Source organism: Mobula hypostoma, chromosome 7 (assembly GCF_963921235.1).
Source record: "Mobula hypostoma chromosome 7, sMobHyp1.1, whole genome shotgun sequence".
Classification (NCBI taxonomy): Eukaryota; Metazoa; Chordata; class Chondrichthyes; order Myliobatiformes; family Myliobatidae; genus Mobula; species Mobula hypostoma.
Genome location: NC_086103.1, coordinates 14525572 through 14551683, shown reverse-complemented (window position 1 = coordinate 14551683; position 26112 = coordinate 14525572). Strand labels below are relative to the sequence as shown.

The window sequence follows — 26112 nt, the reverse complement described above, 5'->3', positions numbered from 1 at the left end:
ATATGTAAATTATGCTAGGAAATAAGTCCAGGATCAGCCTATTGACTCAGGGTGTCTGACCCTCCAAGGGAGGAGTTGTAAAGTTTGATGGCCACAGGCAGGAATGACTTCCTATGACGCTCTGTGTTGCATCTCGGTGGATGAGGTTGTAGATCGATATTCAAAACAGTTGAAATAATATCAACGATGTCAGCCCAACATTTCTTCAACAAAGGGCATGACCAAAACATATGAGTTAATGAGGCTATCTCAGAATGACATCTGTCACATACAGGGTTTATATGAGAGTAATAACGAGCTAGTTTATCCTTAGACATATGAACCCTGTGTACAACTTTAAACTCTATCAACGCATGTTTAGCACATATAGAGGAAGAATTAACTAGTTGGAAAATTTTTTGCCATTTCTCAGTAGGTAAAGTGAGCTTAAGTTCCCTTTCCCAATCGTTCTTAATTGTATTTGAAACATCTGGATTTACTTTCACTATCATATTATAAATAATTGCTATTGAACCTTTCTGAAAGGGATTTAAAACTAAAATTTTTTCCATTATATCAGTAGAATATGAAATCGGAAAGGTAGTAAGAACAGTATTTAAAAAGTTTCTGATCTGTAAATATCTGAAAAAGTGGGATCTGGGTAAATTATATTTATTAGATAATTGTTCAAAAGACATAAAACAATTATCCAAAAATAAATTAGAAAATTGTATTATACCTTTTTTTTCCCAGACTAGTGTGTTTCAATGTACATGTGACAAATAAAACAAATATTTAATTTTTTTTTCCCTTCTAAAAATCAGTCTCTTTTTAAACCTATTTTTGAACAGTCCATGAACTCATGAACACTATCTTGGTATTCATTTTTACCTCATGCTTTTGTAATTATATAGCAAGCTTATGCCTTTACACTGTACTGCTGCCACAAAACAAAATATTTAACATCTTAAGACGGTGATAATAAACTTGATTCTGATTGGTTCCTTTTCCCTGTCAATATTTTGTCCTTGCATGTTCACACACAGCAGTACTGCCCAATTACATGTGACAAATAATGAAATACTGCAAGAAATGGAATTCAAAACCAGGTTTAATATCAATGACATTTATCTGAAATCTGTTGTTTTGCAGCCACAGTGCAATATGTAAAAAAATTGCTATAAGTTACAATAAAAAAGAGTAGATACTGCTTAATTGGGGAAACCACTTATTTGGGACAACTCTTAAAGAACAAAAAACTAATTGAGAAAATAGCCAGGATTCCCTTTGTTTATTTGGGACATTATGCCACTTAATTGGGACAGGAGGCTGTTGCCGAACAGTTTCTAACTAGCGTCAAAGCACTGATTTTGTTCATTTAGTCAATCAAAAAGACACGGTAGTGTACAGTGGATGAATTCCTCCATTAATAATTATTAACTAATACAGTTTTATAGTACTGTAGAACTATTAGCAGTATTCTAATTTGTTCAGTATTTCATTTAAATATATAATTTGTTACTCAGTCAAACGATAGTTTGTCTTTTTTTAAAATACTTTTTCAACTATTTCCATGAAACTTTGGCTAATTGGGGCAGCTGCTTAAATTGGCCAAAATGTACTGGTCCCAATGTGCCCGGTTAACTGGAATCCGCACTATATGTGCACTTTATGTACTGCACTGTACTGCTGCCTCAGAGCAACAAATTTCACAACATATGTCTGTGATCATAAACCTGACTCTGAGTTCCATTAATTACTTTCAACAATCACATGTCAGAAAGAATTCGTACGTTTCCAAGAATTGTACCTTGTTCAATAGTGTTGAAGTTTTCCTGGCTGGTCTGAAACAGGACTGCAACACCATCTGCTGGAGTGGATGAACCTATGCATGCAGAACATGGAAGCACAGAGCTACTGATGGTGTTGGGCCCCACAGACGGAGGCAGTATGCACCGGCTGAGCTCTATCACAGAAAGCAAGAAAAGTGTGCAGGAGAGGAGTGAATGGGTAAGGAGGAAGAAATTAGGAAGAAAAGGAAAAGATTCATTAATTTTATGTTACAGCACTGTACGCACCTATAAAATAAATCTGATTATGATTCAAATAGGAGTGTAATCATTCAACTCGAGCATCATGTTCTCGAATAGGGGTTATCTATTGGCTGTAGAAATCAATCTAGGATCCACTTATTCTGAGGGGCTTCCAAAACTCACAATTCTGTATCCTTTGCCATTTACTGATCATCACATCAGTTAATTAGCGACACTATTGCAGTTCGGAACTTCAACATAGATGGTCCAAACCAGGCCGTGGGAGGAGGGGGGTTGGCATGGGGCTAGTAACTCCATCCCATTAAAACCCCGAGTTAGAGAAACACTGAAGACCTCAACCCTGGGAGAGGAGGGATCTTCGATCAGCTACACCCTGAAAGGCTGGCCCAGGTGAGCTGCTGTCAGTGGCCTATGACCCAGTAGGGGTGACAAGCTTAAGACAAAGAGTTACAGCTTGGGGCGTCAAGAGTTTAGAGTTGAATTCCAGCATCCTCTGAAAGAAAGTTTGTACATTCTTCCCAATTGTGTGTGGGTTTCCTCTGGGTACTCTGGTTTCTTCCCGCAGTCCAAAGATGTACTGGTTAGTAGGTTAATTAGTCATTGTAAATTGTTGTGTGATTAGGCTCGGGGTAAATCAGTGGGCCACTAGGTGTGGCTCAGTGGGCTGGAAGGGCGCATCTGTAATTAAATAATCCAGGATATTCCGGTGGGTTCCCTTAATGGAGAATGCCAGTGCATGACTTTGTTTAACATGGGGAGGCTGATGCATGGGCAGCCACCATACAGTCCTTGACAGATTGGGGGTGGAATGCAAGACAACTGGTGATCCCTCACTGCTGTAGCCATCCTCCACCTTAACATTAGGAAGGATGTGGAAGCTTTAGAGAGGGTGCAGAGGAGATTTACAGGGATGCTGCCTGGATTAGACAGCGTGTCTTATGAGGAAAGATTGAGTGAACTGGGGCTTTTCTCTTTGGCGCAAAGGAGGATGAGAGGTGACTTGATAGAGGTGTACAAGATGAAAATATCAAAAAGATTAAAGATTAGCTTTATTTGTCACATGTACTTTGAGATATACAATGAAATGTGTCATTTGGGTCAAATCAAATCAGCAAGGATTGTGCTGGGGGCAGCCCACAAGTGTTGCCATGCTTCTGGCACTAATATAGCATTCCTACAACTCATTAACCAAATACGTCCGTCTTTGCAATGTGGGAGGAAACCAGACTCAGGGAGAATGTACAGTCTGCTTAAAGACAGCAGTGGCAATCAAACCCCGATCTACAGCTGGTGTTGTAAAGCATTGTGCTAACCACACATCTAAGAGGCGTAGATGGAGTGGACAGCCAGAGACTATTCCCAGGACGGAATAGGCTAATATGAGGGGCATAATTTTAAGGTGTTTGGAGGAAAGCACGCGGGGATGTCAGAGGTAGGTTTTAACACAGAGTGGTGAGTGCATGGAACACCTTGTCAGGGTGGTGATAGAGGCATGTAACATTATGGACTGGTAAGAAATTTTTTAATAGGCACATAGATGATAGAAACATGGAGGTCTATGAAGGACAGAAGGTTAGATTGTTCTAAAGTTCAGCATTTCATGGACTGAAGGGCCTGTACTGTACCGTTCCATGCTTGTTTAGAGATAAACTGTGGAACAGGCCTTTCCAGCCCACTGAGCAAACCACTTCAACATTAGCCTAATCACGGGACAATTTCCATTGACCAATTATCCTACTAACCCATATATCTTTAGACTGGGGGACCCAAGCGCTTCACAGGAAGGACACACAAACTTTCCTATGGAGGATGCTGGAAATTCAACTCTGCACTCAGATGCCCAGAACTGTAAAAGCATTGCGCAAACTGCTACGTTAGCATGGTGCACCACACCTTTTCAAATATCTCAAACAGTACCTCATCTGGGAAGCTGTGCATATGTCTTGTCAAGTTCAAGTTTAATGTCAACAATACGCAAGTATAAAGCCAAATGAGACAACGTCTCTCCAGTCCAAGGTACTCAACACTGGACATACAACTCACACACATAACACAAAATAATATCAGATAAGATAAATTAACAAATAATAAGGTGCATTTACGACACAAGTTATAAAGAGTGAGCAGTGTAACGCTACTGACGCTTCATACGCGATGAGACCTGGGTGGTGGCAGGGAATGCGGTAGCCTCATGGCCTGGGGGAGGAAGCTGCTTCCCATCCTAACAGTACCCCTTGTCTGATGGTTGGGGGTCAAAGAGAGTGTTGGACGGGTGGGAGGGATCAATGACAATGCAAAGGCCCTGATGATCCCCTTGGCAGACCTCACAATCCTCTGTTTATCAATGTCACTGCCAGGACTGATGCACGTTCAATGAAAAGTAAACTTACTGATTCGGTCTGGTGTCAGTGCAGAAGCCACAAAATCTGCAATACGGACACGCAAGCCTGTGTCACTGTCCTGGGGCCCGCTGTGGTGACAGAACTGGCGGTGCAGGTGTCTGACGAACTGCAGGAGTACGACAGCAGCAGCACCCTGGCATGGAAGGAAAGAGAGTAAGTGAACAACAGGAATTCTGCAGATGCTGGAAATTCAAGCAACATACATCAAAGTTGCTGGTGAACGCAGCAGGCCAAGCAGCATCTATAGGAAGAGGTGCAGTCGACGTTTCAGGCCGAGACCTTTCGTCAGGACTAACTGAAGGAAGAGTGAGTAAGGGATTTGAAAGCTGGAGGGGGAGGGGGAGATGCAAAATGATAGGAGAAGAAGGAGGGGGAGGGATAGAGCCGAGAGCTGGACAGGTGATAGGCAAAAGGGGATACGAGAGGATCATGGGACAGGAGGTCCGGGAAGAAAGACAGGAGGGGGGGGGTGATCCAGAGGATGGGCAAGAGGTATATTCAGAGGGACAGAGGGAGAAAAAGGAGAGTGAGAGAAAGAATGTGTGCATAAAAATGAGTAACAGATGGGGTACAAGGGGGAGGTGGGGCCTTAGCGGAAGTTAGAGAAGTCGATGTTCATGCCCTCAGGTTGTCCCCCTCCTTGTCCTTCTTCCCGGACCTCCTGTCCCATGATCCTCTCGTATCCCCTTTTGCCTATCACCTGTCCAGCTCTCGGCTCCATCCCTCCCCCTCCTGTCTTCTCCTGTCATTTTGCATCTCCCCCTCCCCCTCCAGCTTTCAAATCCCTTACTCACTCTTCCTTCAGTTAGTCCTGACGAAGGGTCTCGGCCTGAAACATCGACTGCACCTCTTCCTATAGATGCTGCTTGGCCTGCTGCGTTTACCAGCGACTTTGAAGAGAGTAAGTGAGGCTGTTTCCAAAGGGCAGCAGCAACAGAATGGAATGCATCTGGAAATGTAGCTGTGTACAGTGTACTCACACCACCAGGTTCAGGAACAGTTGCTAACCCTCAACCATCAGGTCCATGAACCAGAGGGGTAACTTCACTCAACCCAACTCTCAACTATGGACTCTTTTCAAGGACTCATCAGCTCAGGCTCTCAATATTTCTTGAAGCCCTCCACTGGTCAGGGTCAACCACTGATGTTGCGTGCCAGCTGTCTATGTGATATGCAAGCCAGCGCAGTACGATATGCAGAATAAGCTGTTGCCCATGCAGTAGCTGATGAATCCAAAGGAATGGCAGAGACCGATATAGTTTGGTACCAGCAGCTTTGCAGGAGTTTCTGGTCAGCGTTGAGCTCAATGTAGGAATGTCTTAGGTATTCCAATTCCAGATTTTTCCCTCGGGGATTACTCACAAAGCCTTCTCCATGAGGAAGTATAAATGCATGGCAGTGGAGGTTTGAAATCAGTTTTCCTTTTCCTAGAGCTGCCAACCACAACTGATGAGTCCCATCTGCCCTAGTGACTGATTTTAAGACATCAGTAACCTATACTTGGAAACTTAGAAAAACTACAGCACAATACAGGCCCTTCAGCCCACAATGCTGTGCCAAACATGTACTTACTTTAGAAATTACCTAGGGTTACCTATAGCCCTCTATTTTTCTGAGCTCCATGTGCCTGTCCAGGAGCCTCTTAAAAGACTTTATTGTATCCGCCTCCACCACCATCGCTGGCAGCCCATTCCATGCACTCACCACTCTCTGTGTAAAAAACTTACCCGACATCTCCAAGTACCTTAAAATTGTGCCCTCTTGTGTTAGCCATTTCAGCCTGGGAAAAAGCCTCTGACTATCCACACGATCAATGCCTCTTATACACCTCTATCAGGTCACCTCTCATCCTCCGTTGCTCCAAGGAGAAAAGGCCAAGTTCACTCAACCTATTCTCATAAGGCATGCTCCCCAATCCAGGTAATATCCTTGTAAATCTCCTATGCACCCTTTCTATAGTTTCCACATCCTTCCTGTAGTGAGTTGACCAGAACAGAGCACAGTACTCCAAGTGGGGTCTGACCAGGGTCCTATATAGCTGTAACATTACCTCTCGGCTCTTAAACTCAATCCCACAGTTGACGAAGGCCAATGCACCGTATGCCTTCTTAACCACAGAGTCAACCTGCGCAGCAACTTTGAGTGTCCTATGGACTCCGACCCCAAGATCTTTCTGATGCTCCACACTGCCAAGAGTCTTACCATTAATACTATATTCTGCCATCATATTTGACCTACCAAAATGAACCACCTCACACTTATCTGGGTTGAACTCCATCTGCCACTTCTCAGCCCAGTTTTGCATCCTATCAATGTCCCGCTGTAACCTCTGACAGTCCTCCACACTGTCCACAACACTCCCAACCTTTGTGTCATCAGCAAATTTACTAACCCATCCCTCCACTTCCTCATCCAGGTTATTTATAAAAACCACGAAGAGAAGGGGTCCCAGAACAGATCCCTGAGGCATATCACTGGTCACCAACCTCCATGCAGAATATGACCCATCTAAAACCACTCTTTGCCTTCTGTGGGCAAGCCAATTCTAGATCCACAAAACAAGGTCCCCTTGGATCCCATGCCTCCTTACTTTCTCAAAAAGCCTGGCATGGGGTACTTTATCAAATGCCTTGCTGAAATACATATACATCTACTGTTCTACCTTCAACAACGTGTTTATTCACAGCCTCAAAGAATTCAATCAGTCTGATAAGGCACGACCTGTCTTTCACAAAGCCATGCTGACTATTCCTAACCATATTATGCCTCCAAATGTTGATAAATCTTGCCTCTCAGGATCTTTTCCATCAACTTACCAACCACTGAAGTAAGACTCACTGGTCTATAATTTCCTGGGCTATCTCTACTCCCTTTCTTGAATAAGGGAACAACATCTGCAACCCACTAATCCTCCGGAATCCCTCCAAACACCATCCCATCAGTACTCCCGGGGTCAGATTCAGAGTGAAGCTCCCTCCACACTGTCCCATCACACACTCCCGGGGTCAGACACAGGGTGAAACTCCCTCCAAACACCATCGCATCAGTACTCGCAGCTACAGACAAAGAGTGAAGCTCCTTCCACACCATCCAATCAGTACTCGCAGGGACAGATACAGCGTGAAGCTCCCTCCACGCCATCCCATCAGTACTCACGGGGTCAGACACAGAGTGAAGCTCCCTCCACACCATCCCATCAGTACTCCTGGGGACAGACACAGAGTGAAACTCCCTCCACACTGTCCCATCACACACTCCCGGGGTCAGACACAGAGTGAAACTCCCTCCAAACACCATCGCATCAGATGATCACTCCGCGACTCACTTATCCGCACGTCCATCTCCACGGATCTCCCACCCGGCACTTATCCCTGTAAGTGTAAGTGCTACACCTGTCCCTACACCTCCTCTCTTGCCACCATTCAGGGCCCCAAACAGTCCTTCCAGGTGAGGCAACACTTCACTTGCGAATCTGTTGGGGTCATCTATTGCATCTGGTGCTCCCGGTGCGGCCTCCTCTACATCGGTGAAACCCGACGCAGATTGGGGGACCGCTTCGTCGAGCCCCTCCGCTCTGTCTGCCAGAACAGATGGGATCTTCCAGTAGCCACCCACTTCAACTCTGTTTCCCACTCCCATTCAGATATGTCCATACATGGCCTCCTCTGCTGCCATGATGAGGCTAAACTCAGGTTGGAGGAGCAACACCTCATATGCTGTCTAGGTAGTCTCCAGCCCCTTGGTATGAACATAGAATTCTCCAACTTCCGGTAATTCCCTCCCCCTCCCTTCCTCTATCCCTATTTCACATCACCTCCCTCATAGTTCCGGCTCCTTCTACTACTTCGCATTGTTCTCCTGCCAATCACCTCCCTGCTTCCCCTCCCCCACCCCCTTGTCTTTAAAATTACTGTTTTTTTCAACTACCAGCATTCTTCATCCCTCCCCAAAGTTCTTCCTTCAGTCCTGACAAAGGGTTTCGGCCCGAAACATCAACTAATCTTTTCAACTGATGCTGACTGACCTGCTGAGTTCCTCCAGCGCATTGTGAGTGTTCCTTTGACAACAGCATCTGCAGATTATTTTGTGTTTCAAATCAGTACTCACTGGGTCAGATTCAGAGTGAAGCTCCCTCCACACTGTCCCATCACACATTCCCGGGGTTAGACACAGGGTGAAACTCCCTCCAAACACCATCTCATCAGTACTCGCAGCTACAGATACCAAGTGAAGCTCCCTCTGCACTGTCCTATCACACACTCCTAGGGTCAGACACAGATAAAAGCTCTCTCCACATCATCCCATCACACACTCCCAGTGAAACTCCCTCTACATTGTCATGTTACTTATCCCTATTGTGCACAAATATGCCGCTGTGTGTCAGTCATGCTGCTCTGCAGGAGCTGCCTGGCTTCTACTGGAACCTGAAAAAGCTTGGAAGTCAGCTGCATATGTTCAAGAGCATTCTCTGCCGGCAAAGGGAATGAACTGAGGGACAGCACAGCCCTTCTTTAGCTCATCAGGTGTGAGTGCACCCTGGTACGCGAGTGATTCTGGTTGGGCTCACCTCACGTGCTGCTTGTTTGCGCAAATTTCATCCCATGTCTGCACTTTAACCTTTAACCTTATTTTATACAATTCTTTCTAATTGTTGAATGCCGTTTTTTGTTGTGAGTCATGCCCTGACCGACACACCGCGGCAAATTCCTAACATATAGGAAAGTATTTGAAGGTGACTTGTTTAAGGGGAACCTCTTCACTCAAAGGGCGGTGAGAGTGGAATGAGCTGCCAGCAGAAGTGGTGGAAATGGGTTTGATTTCAACATTTAAGGGATCTTTGGATAAATACATGGATGCTGTGTATGGGTGCTGATTGATGGGACTAGGCAGAACAACAGTTTGGCATGGACCAGAGCTATGCTGAACTGTTTCTGGACTAAAGCCTGTTTCTGTGTTGTAGATGGGACTAGGTATCAATGCGACTAGGCTGATTAACAGTTCAGCATGGACTACACGGGCCAAAGGGCCCGTTTCTGTGTTATGGTGTTCTTTGACTTTATGTAAATGCGTATGGCAAATAAAGTTGATCCTTAGTGCTATTCTTACCCAGCCAACCGCATCCAATCCTGAAAACTGCGGTAATGACTTGGAATAAAATCGAGCCCTCTGTTCCTCTTCGTCTCTCCTCCTCTCTCTTTCTTCTCCATTCTGAGGATCTGTAGCACTGGGGAATTCACAGACAAATAAGCAGATGTTTGGTACTTTGGACTACATGATACAATTCACAGAACATACTGTACCACACTGTTTGCCACTCAGTCCACCTGCCTTCAGTCAACACTTTGTACGTTTTTCTCTCATTTTCTGTTAATAATCTATTTTTGAACTTAGAACAGTATGAACACAATGTTGAACTGACATTTTAACCTACTCTAACCTTTCCCTCCCACATAGCCTTCCATTTTTCTATCATCCATGTGCCTAACAGTCTCTTAAACGTCCCTAATGTATCTGCCTCGACCACCACCCCGGCAGTGTGTTCCACACACCCACCACTCTTTGTGTAAAAAAAAACCCACCTCTGACATCCCCCTATAATTTCCCCAATCACCTCAGAATGCCCCTCGTATTAGCCATTTCTACCTTTGGACAGATCTGACTGTCCACTTGATCCATGCCTCTTATCATCCTCCTGTACTCCAAAGAGAAAAGCCCTAGCTTGCTCAATCCATCCTTATTAGACACTCTCTTTAATCCGGGGAGCATCCCATTAAATTTCCTCTGGACCCTCTCTAAAGCTTCCTACAATGAAGTGATCAGAACTGAGCACAATATTCCAAGTGTGGTCTAACCATGGTTTTATAGAGCTCCAACATTACCTCATGGCTCTTGAACGCAATCTGACTAGTGAAGGCCAACATATCATATGCCTTCTTAACCACCCTATCAACTTGTGTGGCAATTTTAATGGATCTCCAAGACGACCACAACCTTGTCATGGTTGGGAGGCTTGCACACCTCAATGACCCAGAGAGCTCTGTTGGCTGGAGTCAGGGCTTTATGCAGGGTCACCCATGCTAAGCAGGTCAAAAGGTAGAGAGTAGATTAAGAGTGATCCACCAGTCCTCCAGATTCGGAACTTCATCTCAGGGCTAACAACCGTGACCGGTCAAACAAAAATTCTATGGAAACAGCAATGAAGAGTCCTTCTATGCTTGAATGCTCTAAACACCCGTGGCACAATGGCCAGTAAGTATGGGCCAGGACCCCAAGATACCGCTGTTCCTCCTCACCCCACTGCTAAAAAAACCTGACTTAGAGAATCCTACACGAGGACAAAATGGTCTCCACTCCACTGAGTTCACAATGACATCAAGCAGCTGACTAGACTAGTGTAGCGGTTACTGCGAAGCTATTACAATTCAGGGCATCAGATTTCGGAGTTCAATTGTGGCATCCTCTGTAAGAAAGTTTGCATGTCCTTCCTGTGAGCGTGTGGGGTTCTTCTCGGTCTTCTGGTTTCCTCCCACAGTCCAAAGATGTAGGAGTTAGCAGTAGGTTAATTGGTCATGGAAAATTGTCCTGCGATTAGGCTAGCGTTAAATAGGTGGGTTGCTAGTGAGCAGTTCATTGGGCTGGAAGGGCCTGTCTGCGTGTATCTTTAAATAAATAAAAAGTAAATGGATGGGGGGGGAGGGGTAGTAATTTGCAGTGGCCAATTAATCTACCAATCCACATGATATTGGGGATGTGGGAGGAAAGCAGAGCACCCAGGGGTCACACAGACAGCTCTGGTGTTGTGAGGTTGTGCTTTACTCACTGCACACGGTGTCACTTCATTTACAACTGATATCATACCAACTTCATATTGTGATCATACCTGCACTAGGCGTACTGCTGGGGTCGACCATGGATGTTGCATCCCAGCTGTCTACGTGATACGTAAACTAGGACCGTATGATATGGAGAGCAAGCTGCTGCCCATGCAGTAGGCTCCCCCACTCCACGCAGCTGATGAATCCAAAGGGACGACAGAGACTGATATAGTTTGACATCAGCATCACAGGCATTGCCAGTCAATTTTAAACTCTATGTAGGACTGTCTTTGGGAATCCAGCTTTGGATTTTCCTCGGGGTTTACTCCTGAAGCCTCATCCTTGAGTGGGTATAGTCGCAGGGCAGTGGAAGCTTGAGATCAGAGTTTTACTTCTCCTAGATGAGCTGCCAAGCACAGTTGACGAGCCCCATCTTCCCAAAGCAACTGGTTTTAAGGTGCCAGTAACTTGCTTTTACCTCTTCTCCTGTCAGTAGAAATGTTTCTGTCAGGCTTAGTAGCTAAGCCACACAGGAAGGCCAGGCGCTGGACTTAGTTGTCAGAGGCTATTTGATGCATAGGTCATTAGGAGCATTTAATTGGTTACCATCCCTGGCTATGAAAACTTTAAGGAACCACTTCACTGCTGAATTGGCTAGAAATTATCATGTGCAGTGAGCCCTAGTTTTGGACTACTCCACAAGTGGTAATACTCAGCCTACATCAATATTTCTCATTCAAAGCTGACTGGAGCATCTACTTCCTCCCGAAATTCCTAAAAAAAATTGGCATGCCCTCTTTCACCCTCATCAATTTTTACTGATGCACCATAGAGAGCATCCTACCTGGATGCATCACAGCTTAGTTTGGCAACTGCTCTGTCTGTGACTCCAAGGAACAACAGAGAGTTGTGGACACAGCTCAGCACGACAGAAACCAGCCTCCCCTCTGTGGACTCTGTCTACACTTCTCACTGTCTCAGTAAAGCAGCCAGCTTAGTTAAATACCTCACCCAACCCAGACCTTCTCTCCTCTCCCCTCTCCCGTCAGGCAGAAGATACAAAAGCCCGAAAGCAAGTACCGCCAGGCTCAAGGATGATTTCTACCCCGCTGTTATCAGAACGTGAATGGTCCCTAATACGGTAAGATGGGATCCTTTACTTAAGATTAAGCAAGATTGGGAACGAGAGCTTAACATGACCTTGATAACAGAGGATTGGTTGCGAATTTTGAAGTTGGTAACTCTTCTTCGATTTGTGCCAGTCACTCTTTAATTCAATTTAAAATTGTACATCGTTACTATTTGACAAAGGAGAGACTAAAATATTTCCTAATGTTGATAGTCAGCATGATAGATGTAAAACTGAGACAGCTACATTGACACATATGCTTTGGTCGTGTTCTGTATTGAAACAGTTTTTGAAATCTATTTTCTCTACAATTTCTATAAAGCTTTAAAAATTAATTTACAACTTAATAAATTGACACAACACATATCAAAGTTGATGGTGAACGCAGCAGACCAGGCAGCATCTCTAAGAAGAGGTACAGTCGACGATTCGCGCCGAGACCCTTCGTCAGGACTAACTGAAAGAAGAGCTAATAAGAGATTTGAAAGTGGGAGGGGGAGGGGGAGATCCAAAATGATAGGAGAAGACAGGAGGGGGAGGGATGGAGCCGAGAGCTGGACAGGTGATTGGCAAAAGGGATATGAGAGGATCATGGGACAGGAGGCCCAGGGAGAAAGAGAAGTGGGGGGGGGGACCCAGAGGATGGGCAAGCGGTATAGTGAGAGGGACAGAGGGAGAAAAAGGAGAGTGAGAGAGAAAGAATGTGTATATAAATAAATAACGGATGGGGTACGAGGGGGAGGTGCGGCATTAGCGGAAGTCAATGTTAACGCCATCAGGTTGGAGGCTACCCAGACGGAATATAAGGTGTTGTTCCTCCAACCTGAGTGTGGCTTAATCTTTACAGTAGAGGAGGCCGTGGATAGACATAGCAGAATGGGAATGGGGCGTGGAATTAAATTGACAGTTTTGTTCAGTATAATCCCTCAATATATTCATGGTATTTCTATATCAGACCAACATGTAACTGCATTTGTTACAATATTGGCCAGAAGGGCTATTTTATTGAAATGGAAAAATGCCTCTGCTCCCACTTTGATAACCAACAGGACAGGCAACCATTGTCCACCTGCACGTCAGGGACACAGGGTGGGCAGTAACCACTTGCCTGCCTGCATCGGTGGCTTTACTGGATGGTACTGCGTGGCAAACAAAACATAGAAACATAGAAAACCTACAGCACAATACAGGCACTTTGGCCCTGCGCCGAACCTGTACTTAGTTCAGAAGTTACCTAAGGTTACCCATAGCCCTCTGTTTTTCTAAGCTTCATGTACCTATCCAAGAGTCTCTTAAAAGACCCTATCGTATCTGCCTCCATCACCATCGCCGACAGCCCATTCCATGCACTCACCACTCTCTGCGTAAAAAAAGTTCACCCAACAGCCCCTCCGTACCTACTTCTAAGTACTTTAAAACTATGCCCTCTCGTGCTAGCCATTTCGGCCTGGGAAAAATCCTCTGACTATCCACATGATCAATGCCTCTCATCATCTTATACACCTCTATCAGGTCACCTCTCATCCTCTGTCACTCCAAGGAGAAAAGGCCAAGTTCACTCAACTTATTCTTTATTCTTGGAAGGCATGCTCCCCAATCCATGCAACATCCTTGTAAATCTCCTGTGCACCCTTTCTATAGTTTCCACATCCTTCCTGTAGTGAGGTGACCAGAACTAAGCACAGTACTCCAAGTGGGGTCTGACCAGGGTCCTATATAGCTGTAACATTACCTCCCGGCTCCTAAACTCAATCTCACAGTTGATGAAGGTCAATACACCATATGCTGCCTTAACCACGCAGTCAACCTGCGCAGCAACTTTGAGTGTCCTATGGACTCAGACCCCAAGATCATTCTGATCCTCCACACTGCCAAGGGTCTCACCATTAATACTATATTCTGTCATCATATTTGACCTACCAAAATGAACCACCTCACACTCCATCTGCCACTTCTAGATAGATAGATAGATAGATATACTTTATTGATCCTGAGGGAAATTGGGTTTCGTTACAGCCGCACCAACCAAGAATAGAGCATAAATATAGCAATACAAAAACCACAAACAATTAAACAACAAAACGCAAACTATGCCAGATGGAAATAAGTCCAGGACCAGCCTATTGGCTCAGGGTGTCTGACCCTCCACGGGAGGAGATGCAAAGTTCGATGGCCACAGGCAGGAACAACCTCCCGTGACGCCCAGTGTTGTATCTCGGTGGAATATGGCTGGGATCCAACAGCACAGTTCTCAGTACAGTTTTGCATCCAACCAATATCCCGCTGTAACCTCTGACAGCCCTCCACACTATCCGCAACACCCCCAAACTTTGCGTCATCAGCAAATTCATTAACCCATCCCTCCACTTCCTCATCCAGGTCATTTATAAAAACCACAAAGAGAAGGGGTCCCAGAACAGATCCCTGAGGCACATCACTGGTCACCAACCTCCATGCAGAATATGACCCGTCTACAAACACTCTTTGCCTTCTGTGGGCAAACCAGTCCTGGATCCACAAAGCAAGGTCCCCTTGGATCCCATGCCTCCTTACTTTCTCAATAAGCCTTGCATGGGGTACGTTATCAAATGCCTTGCTGAAATCCATATACACATTACACCTATTGCTCTACCGTCCTTGTCATGTGATTGATCAGCAACCAACCTGCTTTTCAAGGGAAGGTGGGTGGGACCCAGAGCCAGTGGGTTCAACCGGTCATCTTCGGCACAGTGAGAGGGAGGCAGGCGCAGCGAGGGTGAGGGTCCGGTGACAGGCCAGCGATGAAACACTGAGAAGAAAAGAGAACCAGTGAGTGAAGCCGCCAGAGCTCTGAAACGGAGAAATACCTGGCAGATCCCCAGGCACACAATCAAATCCCAAATCTCAAATAATGATGAGTTGGAGTACAGGAAGACAACAGATAGGCGAGCGACATGTTGTCAAAACAACAACCTTTTCCTCAATAAGAGACCGCAGGTGCTGGTAACCTGGGATAACACACAAAATGCAGGAGGAACTCAGCAGGTCAGGCAGCATCTATGGAGAGGATTAAACAGTTGCCATTTCAGATGATACCCTTCATTAGGCAGATCGGAACAGTTCAGTGGAGAAAGGATGGGGGACATACAGCAGATGGAACTAGGTGGTAGGAAGAGGAAGTGTAGGAAAGACGGACATCTGAAAGGACCTGTGTGAATCAGGAGCAGAGAAAAAGGGACAAAGTGTGCGTGGAATACCTGAAAACAGGTCGCTGTCAGTGAGTGAGCATATGTCACAGAACTACAGAAACAAAATACTGGAGGAACTTAGCAAGCCAGGCAGCATCGATGGAAAAGAGTAAACAGTTGTTGTTTCAGGCCGAAACCCTTTGGCAAGGCAGGAAAAAGAAAAGCTGAAGAGTTGATTTAAAAGATGGGGGGTGGGGGAAGAGAACCACAAGGTGATAGGTGAAACCTGAAGGGGGAGGATGAAGTAAAGAGCTGGGAAGTTAATTGGTGAAAGAGACAGAAGACGCTGGAAGAAAGAAAAAGGGGGGGGGGGCAGTACCAGAGAGAGACTATGGGCTGGCAAGGAGAGGGAAGGGTGAGAGAGGGAAAAGGGGATGGGAAATGGTGAAGGGGCGGGGTGGGGAGTTATTACCAGAAGTTTGAGAAATTGATGTTCATGCTATCAGGCTGGAGGCTACCCAAACAGAATACAAGGTGGTGTTCCTCCAACCTAAGTGTGACCTCATCACGACACTGGAGGCAAAAGGTTCTGTCCTTAGCAAGGGCCTCACTTTTGTCCCACTCCGTCCACACCTCAGTGAGTTCCGTGCCCGCCATGACGCTGAACTCTACTTCCCTCGCCTACTTCTTTGGCAAGGATTCCCCTCTCCCTACTGATGACCCCTTCTCCTGTCTTGGACCCTCCTCCTCCTCCTGGACACCCCACCCGGGCCTTCTACCTGCACTCGATCTTTTTATCTCCAACTGTCACCGAGACATCAACCGTCTCAACTTCACCACTCCTCTCTCCTGTTCCAACGTCACTCCCTCTGAACGCACTGCCCTCCACTCTCTCTGCACTAATCCCAACCTCACCATCAAACCCGCAGACAAAGGTGGTGCTGTAGTAGTCTGGCAGACGGACCTCTACCTCACTGAGGCCAAACGGCAGCTCTCTGACACCTCCTCTTACTTACCCCTGGAACAGGACCCCACCAAAAAACATCAAACCATTGTCTCCCGCACCATCACCGCCCTTATCAACTCCGGAGACCTTCCATCCTCAGCCGCTAAACTCATAATTCCCACACCCCGTACCGCTCGGTTTTACCTCCTCTCAAAGATAGACAAGCCTGACTGTCCCGGTAGACCCATAGTTTCTGCCTGCTCCTGTCCCACCGAACTTGTATCTGCCTACCTAGCCTCCATTTTATCACCCGTAATTCAGTCCCTCCCCACCTACATCCGGGATACATCCCATGCCCTCCACCTCTTCAATAACTTCCAGTTCCCTGGTCCCAACTGCTTCATTTTTACTATGGATGTCCAATCCTTATACACCTCCCTTCCCCATCAAGTAGGGCTCAAAGCCCTCCGCTACTTTCTGAAAAATAAACCTCACCAGTTCCCCACCACCACTATCCTCCTCCGGTTGGCGGAACTGGTTCTCACACTCAGTAACTTCTCTTTTGGCTCTTCCTACTTTCTTCAGACCAAGGGTGTAGCTATGGGAACTCACATGGGACCCAGCTACGCCTGCCTCTTCGTTGGTTATGTGGAACAGTCTGTGCTCCAAACCTATTCTGGTACTGCTCCCCAACGTTTCCTTCGCTACACTTACGACTACATTGGTGCTGCTTCCTGCACCCATGCTGAGCTCGTCAATTTCATCTGCTTTACTTCAAACTTCCACCCAGCCCTCAAATTCACTTGGTCTATCTCGGACACTTCTCTCCCCTTTCTCGATGTCTCGGTCTCCATCCCTGGAGACAGACTGTCCACTGACACCTTCTACAAGCCCACTGACTCTCAAAACTACCTCAACTATACCTCTTCCCACTCTTCCACATGCAAAAATGCCATTCCCAATTCCCAGTTCCTCTGCCTCCACTGCATCTGCTCCTAGGATGAGGCTTTCCGTTCCAGGACATCTCAAATGTCCTCTTTCTTTAAGGATCATGGTTTCCCTTCTACCATCATCAACGATGGCACCCGCATCTCCTCCATTTCTCGCACTTCGGCCCTCAGCCCATCCTCCTGCCACCACAACAGGGACAGAGATCCCCTTGTCCTCACCTACACCCCCACCAGCCTCCGGATCCAGCACATTATCCTCCGCAACTTCCGCCACCTTCAACAGGACCCCACCACTAAGCACATCTTTCCCTCTCCACCCCTCTCTGTCTTCCGCAGGGATCGATCCCTCCGCGACTCCCTTATCCGCATGTCCATCCCCATGGATCTCCCACCTGGCACTTATCCCTGTAAGCGTAAGTGCTACACCTGTCCCTACACCTCCTCTCTTGTCACCATTCAGGGCCCCAAACAGTACTTCCAGGTGAGGCAACACTTCACTTGTGAGTCTGTTGGGGTCATCTACTGCATCTGGTGCTCCTGGTGCGGCCTCTTCTACATCGGTGAAACCCGACGCAGATTGGGGGGACCGCTCCATCGAGCACCTCCGCTCCATCCGCCAAAACAGACAGGATCTCTTGGTAGCCATCCACTTCAACTCTGCTTCCCATTCCCATTCAGATATGTCCATACATGGCCTCCTCTACTGCCATGATGAGGCTAAACTCAGGTTGGAGGAGCAACACGTCACATACCGTCTAGGTAGTCTCCAGCCCCTTGGTATGAACACAGAATTCTCCAACTTCCGGTAATTCCCTCCCCCTCCCTTCCCCTATCCCTATTTCACTCTGCCTCCTCCCCCAGCTGCCTATCACCTCCCTCATGGTTCCGCCTCCTTCTACTACCCATTGTTTTCCTGCCTATGACATCCCTGCTTCCCCTCCCCCACCCTTTTGTCTTTCAAATTACTGGTTTTTCAACTGAACCTACCAGCCTTCTTCCAACCCTCCCCCACCTTCTTTCTTCAGTCCTGACGAAGGGTTCCGGCCTGAAACGTCGACTCATCGTTTCCACTGATGCTGCCCGACCTGCTGAGTTTCTCCAGCGTATTGTGAGTGTTGCTTTGATCCCAGCATCTGCGGATTATTTTGTGTTTACGACTGTATTCTTTTCCATGGATGCTGCCTGACCTGCTGAGCTCCTCCAGCATTTTGTGTGTGTTGCTCAGATTTCCAGCATCTGCAGATTTTCTCTTGTTTGAGATAATACAGAACTGTTTGTATCACCATTTGGTATTGAGGGGCCAATGTACCGGATTGGAAAATGCTCCATCAGTGGCACAACCCTCACCAGCATTGGGGACATTGTCAAATAGGGTGAAAGCACGTTGCCTTTTTCTCAGGGAGGGTGTGCTAAAAACAAGAGGGTTTAATTTCAGAGGCTAGAGAAAGGGACATCGGGGGTAGCTTCTTCATACAAAGGGTGGTGTGTATTTGGAACGAGCTGCCGGAAACTGTGGTTGAAGCGCGCATATTAGCCTTCTAGATAGATATACAGTACTGAGAAGAGCATTTTAGAAGCGTATGGGCCAAATGTGGGCAGATGAGACTAGCACGCTGGGAAACACAGTCAGCATGGCTCAGCTGGCCTGCTTCCGTGATGTTAACTCTATGATTTTCTATAATTGAGCTCCACATTAATGTAGCGGTTATCGCAATGCTGTTAGAGCTCGGGATGTCAGAGTTCAAAGTTCAATCCCAGCATTCTCTGTAAGGAGTTTGTACATCCTGCCTGTGGGTTTCCTCCCACCGTCCAGTTAGTGGGTTAATTGGTGATTGGGCTCGGGCTGAATTGGTGGGATACTGTGTGGTTCAGCTTGTTGGGCCTCTGATTCCCTGCTAAAGCAAATAAGTCAGTGATAATAAACCCAATTCTGAAATCTGACACAAGCTGTTGGAAAGAACAGGAGGCTGAACACGGTTTCTCACAAAGAAACTAATGAAGTATGGAACCAGCTCAAGAGACTGATTGATGATACACTCACTGGATTGCCGAGGGGGCACTAATGTCAGAGCAGGAAAAGTGGATAGGGGAAGGACTGGAAGGACAAGGGCAGGGTGGTGGGACTAGCTGGGTGGGTACTGCAGCCAGCATGGGATGATTGGGCCACTGTAGGCACACTCTCCCAGCTCAAAGGGCCTGCACCCTTGTAGCAAGGTTTCCGGAATATGCAGGAAGAGATCAGACTCAGTATCCTGTATCCACACTCGACTGTCCTGTGGCCATGTCTACTTGTTTTTAATCGATCATCTATAGAAAGCAGCCTGCCCCAATACATTCCGTTGGCCCGTGACTGCAAGAGAGTTGTGGACACAGCTCAGCACATCACAGAAACCAGCCTCTCCTCCCTGGACTCTGTTTACACTTCTCACTGTCTCAGTAAAGCAGCCAATGTAATCAAAACCCTCACCTATCCCGGACATTCTCTCTTCTCCCCTCTCCCATCAGACAGAAGGTACAAAAGCCTGAAAGCACGTTCCACCAGGCTCAAGGACAGCTTCTACCCATCTGTTATCAGACCATTGAATGGTTCTCTAGTAACATAGAAACGTAGAAAACCTACAGCACAACACAGGTCCTTCGGCCCACAAAGCTGTGCCAAACACGTCCTTTACCTTAGAAATTACCTAGTGTTACCCATAGCGCTCTATTTTTCTGAGCTCCAGATACCTATCCAGGAGTCAATAGACAATAAACAATAGGTGCAGGAGTAGGCCATTCGGTTCTTTGAGCCAGCACCGCCATTCACTGTGATCATGGCTGATCATCCACAATCAGTATCCAGTTCCTGCCTTCTCCCCATATCCCTTGACTCCGCTATCATTAACAGCTCCATCTAACTCTTTCTTGAAAGCATCCAGAGAATTGGCCTCCACTGCCTTCTGAGGCAGAGCATTCCACAGATCCACAACTCTCTGGGTGAAAAAGTTTTTCCTCAAAAGTCTCTTGAAAGACCCTATTGTATCCACCTCCACCACCGTCGCCGGCAGCCCATTCCACGCACTCACCACTTTACGTAAAAAAAAAAGTACCCCGACAGCCCTCTCTCCCCCACCATATTATCCTCTCCCCATGTCTCCCCGCCCCCTCTCTCCCCCACCAGTGTCCCCTCCCCCATGCCTCCCCGCCCCTCTCCCCCCACCACTGTCCCCTCCCCATGTCTCCCCACCCCCTCTCCCCACCAGTGTCTCCTCCCTGTGTCTCCCCACCCCCACCTCCTCTCTCCTCCACCAGTGTCCCCTCCCCTGGTGACTCCCCAGCCCCTCTCCCCCCACCATATTATCCCCTCCCATCTCCCCCTCTCCCCCACCAGTGTCCTCTCCCCTGTGACTCCCCATCCCCTCTCTCCCCCAGTGTCCCTCCCCGTGACTCCCCAGCCCCTCTCTCCCCCACCATATTGTCCCCTCCCCGTGACTCCTCACCCCCTCTCCCCCCACCAGTGTCCCCATCTCCTCTCTCCTCCACCAGTGTCCCCTCCCCATGACTCTCCACCCCCTCTCTCCCCCACCATATTGTCCCCTCCCCGTGACTCCTCACCCCCTCTCCACCCACCAGTGTCCCCATCTCCTCTCTCCTCCACCAGCGTCCCCTCCCCGTGACTCCCTACCTCCTCTCCCCCACCATATTGTCCCCGCCCCCCTCTCCCCACCATATTGTCCCCACCCCCTCTCTCCCCCACCAGTGTCCCCTCCCCGTGACTCCCCACCCCCTCTCTCCCCCACCATATTGTCCCTGCCCCCTCTCCCTCCCCCAGTCCCCTCCCCATGACTCCCCAGCCCCTCTCCCACCATATTGTCCCCTCCCCGTGACTCCTCACCCCCTCTCCCCCCACCAGTGTCCCCATCTCCTCTCTCCTCCACCAGTGTCCCCTCCCCATGACTCCCCATCCCCTCTCTCCCCCACCATATATTGTCCCCATCTCCTCTCTCCTCCACCAGTGTCCCCTCCCCGTGACTCCCCACCCCCTCTCCCCCCCACCATATTGTCCCCGCCCTCTCTCCCCCACGTCTCCCCACCCCTCCCCCACCAGTGTCCCCTCCCCGTGACTCCCCAGCCCCTTTCCCCCCACCAGTGTCCCCCTCCCCGTGACTTCCCCCCCACCAGTGTCCCCTCCCCGTGTCTCCCCACCCCCTCTCCCCCACCAGTATCCCCTCCCCGTGACTCCCCAGCCCCTTCCCCCCACCAGTATCCCCTCCCCGTGACTCCCCAGCCCCTCTCCCCCACCAGTATCCCCTCCCCGTGACTCCCCAGCCCCTCTCCCCCACCAGTGTCCCCTCCCCGTGACTCCCCAGCCCCTCTCCCCCACCAGTATCCCCTCCCCGTGACTCCCCAGCCCCTTTCCCCCCACCAGTGTCCCCTCCCCGTGACTCCCCAGCCCCTCTCCCCCACCAGTATCCCCTCCCCGTGACTCCCCACCCCCTCTCCCCCACCAGTATCCCCTCCCCGTGACTCCCCAGCCCCTTTCCCCCCACCAGTGTCCCCTCCCCGTGACTCCCCAGCCCCTCTCCCCCACCAGTATCCCCTCCCCGTGACTCCCCACCCCCTCTCCCCCACCAGTATCCCCTCCCCGTGACTCCCCACCCCCTCTCCCCCACCAGTATCCCCTCCCCGTGACTCCCCAGCCCCTTTCCCCCCACCAGTGTCCCCTCCCCGTGACTCCCCAGCCCCTTTCCCCCCACTAGTGTCCCCTCCCCGTGACTCCCCAGCCCCTTCCCCCCACCAGTATCCCCTCCCCGTGACTCCCCAGCCCCTCTCCCCCACTAGTGTCCCCTCCCCGTGACTCCCCAGCCCCTTTCCCCCCACCAGTGTCCCCTCCCCGTGACTCCCCAGCCCCTTTCCCCCCACTAGTGTCCCCTCCCCGTGACTCCCCAGCCCCTTTCCCCCCACCAGTATCCCCTCCCCGTGACTCCCCAGCCCCTCTCCCCCACTAGTGTCCCCTCCCCGTGACTCCCCCTCCCCTTTCCCCCCCCCTGTGTCCCCTCCCCGTGACTCCCCAGCCCCTTTCCCCCCACTAGTGTCCCCTCCCCGTGACTCCCCAGCCCCTTTCCCCCCACCAGTATCCCCTCCCCGTGACTCCCCACATCCCGTTCCCCGGGCTCACCTCTGCCCAGGGCCGCCTTCACCCTCCACATTATTCCCAAAGCCGCCAACAGTTCGACGCCAGCCTGCGTCACCCTCGCGCCACCGGCGACAACGTGCCGGCGTCGCTCGCGCACCGACGTGGGGAACGTCACCGTCCGGCAACACATCTCGGCGTGCTGCCCTCCGCAGGCTGTGCAGTGTAATTAGTTATAGCGTTTCAAAACACTCATTCTCGGATATAAACTGAATAATAAACTCTTCAATCAGATGGTGGTTCTCCTGGATTTAATAGAAAAACAAAATACAGTCTCTTGAACAATATGCTTCTTTCAATTTTGTATCGATTACAACTCAGCAAAACATGCTGGACTGTCTCTGGACTACCACAGTCACATCATCCAGTAGGATGTTTTCCTATTATCTTTAAATAATACTTTAGCCCCCAATGCCCCAACCTAAGTCTTGTTAATTTCACTATATCTCTACAATTTAAAAAGTAACAGTCTGAGATCTTTTTAACTAGTGGGTGACTAGAAAAGAAATGCCTTTTTTATTCATTTTTCCAATCCTCCTGCCAATTCTGCTCTATACCTTTTTTAATCCTACTTCTCAATTCTGCTCTGCCTAGGGGAATTCTAAATTATACTTGCCTGCTCTGTAAGGAAGACTTTGCAATGCCATCCACAATTTCATTTCCCTCCACCCCAGCATGCTCAGGTAGCCATGAAAATCTAACTGCACAACCCATCTTCCCTACTCTAAACAAAGCTAAGAGAATCTCAATAACTATGTCAGGACGAGCTTTTGATTTATTCCCTTTTATAGACTCTAAGGCACAGATCATCTGAACAGATAATAACCCTACGTGGTTGAGAGTCTTCTATCCACCATAAGGTCCAGAGGATTGCTAATAATTCTGTTGCAAAGACAGAAACACCATCTGAAACCCGGTGACCAATCTTAACGCCAAGTTGAGACACATACATCCCAAATCCTGCCCTACTGCTCTCTGGGTCCACTGAGCCATCAGTAAAAATCTTCAGATAAGATTCCCGTTTATTATTTAAATATTCATTTGTGATCAACGCTGTTGACATTGCTCTGCTTCCTTGAAGCTGAAAAAGGAGGAATAGGTCTACTTCTGGTTCTGGCAAAAGCCAAAAAGGGAGGGGTGGCAAGCAAATTTGGTCAGCTATGTCTTCCTCAGTCAGTTTCAATTTCACAGCCCAGTTATTAACCAAATCTAAAAATGGGTATCTTTTAATTTTACTTTGGCGCTCCGACTTCCTGCAAAAGACATTTTGATGGACAGCTGTGATTGAAGCCATTTAGTTTTGCCCAATACTGTGGGCCCAACTGAATTCGTCTTAAATGTAGAGGCACTTCTCCCATCTCCACACATAATGCCGGGACTGACGTTGTTCTAAAAGCTCCACAACAGAGTCTAAGTGCTTTGGACTGCACAGTGTCTAGTTTTCCAAGCACTGCCGTAGCAGTAGAACCATAAGCAATACAACCATAATCAATAACTGATCTAATCATAGCTAGATATATCAAGTACATAGTTTCCCGCCCTGCTCCCCAGTCACATCCAGCAATACCTCTTATAACATTTAAAACTTTCTCACACTTCCCAATTGTTTTATCTATATGAACTGTGGAAGAAAAATAGTAAGACATTGTGACGAATGTTAAGGGGTTAATGACCTTCTTGTAGCATGTGAATTCAAAGTCTGTAATCACTTATCTACGACTAATGTACACTGTGTGACTGAACTGTGCTTTGTAGATGGGATGGGAAAATAACTATGTCTGTGCTTCCTTGTTCTAAGAATCATCACACGTCTGTGCTTGGGAAAGCCTGATATACTGTCCTGAGAACCAACACTTAAGAAAATGTATAACTGCTCGAGGACATAGAGTGCAACTTCACTATTCTAACGAGTTGTAGCCGAAGTTCCCTCCCTTTTCAGATTTAAGTGCTTCTTGTCACGTACGCCTGGGGTATAAATAAGAGTGTAATCCATTGTTGAGCAGAGCTGTGGAATTCCACTTTAGGAGTCTGGGCTGTCCATGATATCATGTAATAAAACCCTTTAGTCTGAAACAACTCTCTGAGTCGGCCTGATCTGCTGCTCCTGAGATTTTTTCCCCCAACATGAACCCTCCAAGTAAGTCGTTCATCAAACCAGACACCTAAAAACTTGAATACCTTGACTTTTTCTAATGGAGAATCATATAGACACAATTCACAATCAGGCATCTTTCTTCTAAAGCCAAAAATCATATATTTGGACTTAGAAGCAGAAATCCTGAAACCCCTTTTATTAGCCCAGTTTTCAACTGATCTTAAAGCCTTTTGTACCTGCTTTAATATATACTTGACGTTTCTTCCTCTTTTCCAGACTGCACCATCGTCTGCAAACAACGATTTGCCAAATCCTGTCCCTATCTGATCAAAGATATCGTTTATCATGACATTAAAAAGGTCTGAACTAATGACACTTCCTTGAGGACACTTCCATTACCTATTTTAACTGACTTGGAGCTTGTTCCGCCTATTCTTACTTGAATTGTCCTTTCCTTAAGAAAATCTTTGATCCAATTAAACATTCTACCTCTACAGGCATCTGTTTGTCTTGCGAGACCATGGATCTGCGCCTGGAAAGTCTTCACTCTCCAGGGTGCAGGCCTGGGCAAGGTTGTATGGAAGACCGGCAGTTGCCCATGCTGCAAGTCTCCCCTCTCCACGACACCGATGTTGTCCAAGGGAAGGGCATTAGGACCCACACAGCTTGGCACCAGTGTCGTCGCAGAGCAATGTGTGATTAAGTGCCTTGCTCAAGGACACAACACGTTCCCTCGGCTGGGGCTTGAACTCACGACCTTCAGGTAGCTGGTCCAATGCCTTAACCACTTGGCCACGTTCTCACACATTCTACCTCTAATTCCCTCATCATAGAATTTAATTAATAAACCATCCTTCCATAGTGAGTCATATGCTCTTTCAATATCTAGAAATACACTTACCATTACTTCTCTATTTTGAAACGCTTTTTTAATATCATGATGTAAAAGAGCAACAGATTCCATTGTTGATATTCCAGTTCTAAAACCATTTTGATAGGCAGCAAAATGTCCCTTATTTTCTAAAAAATAAACAAGTCTGTTGGTGACCATTCGTTCCATAGTTTCACAAAGCACTGATGTTAAAGCTATAGGCTGATACGCCCTAGGACTAGACGCGTCTTTACCAGGTTTTAAAACTGGAACTATCACCACATGCTTCCATTCTACTGGTAATTTTCCTTCTTTCCACACTGAATTAAACAAAGCTAGCAACTACGCTTTCTCTGTGCTGTACAGTATTGAGATATAGAATTCTAAATTTTTCTCTGAGAGAAAAACAACACAAGCCATTGGCTTCAATTGGGCCTTCCATGATTGATACTGTGTCCACAGTGTAACGACATTGTTTTACTGAAGTCCAAGATGCGAACATAAGAGCAATTAGGCATCGGGACAGAACTG

General features: G+C 47.6%; 1 protein-coding gene across 1 annotated transcript in view; it reads right to left on the bottom strand.

Moving 5' to 3' along the window:
- dele1 (DAP3 binding cell death enhancer 1) overlaps positions 1-22689 on the bottom strand; it is a 71850-nt gene extending 49161 nt beyond the window's left edge. The window contains exons 1-5 of the mRNA XM_063053061.1: positions 22601-22689; positions 15044-15167; positions 9542-9659; positions 4424-4568; positions 1790-1945 (exon numbers count right to left, since the gene is read on the bottom strand). Of these exons, the coding sequence (XP_062909131.1) occupies positions 1790-1945; positions 4424-4568; positions 9542-9659; positions 15044-15167; positions 22601-22631 (574 nt within the window). The 5' untranslated portion in view covers positions 22632-22689. The remainder of the gene's footprint in view (positions 1-1789; positions 1946-4423; positions 4569-9541; positions 9660-15043; positions 15168-22600) is intronic.
- Positions 22690-26112: the final 3423 nt, after the last annotated feature.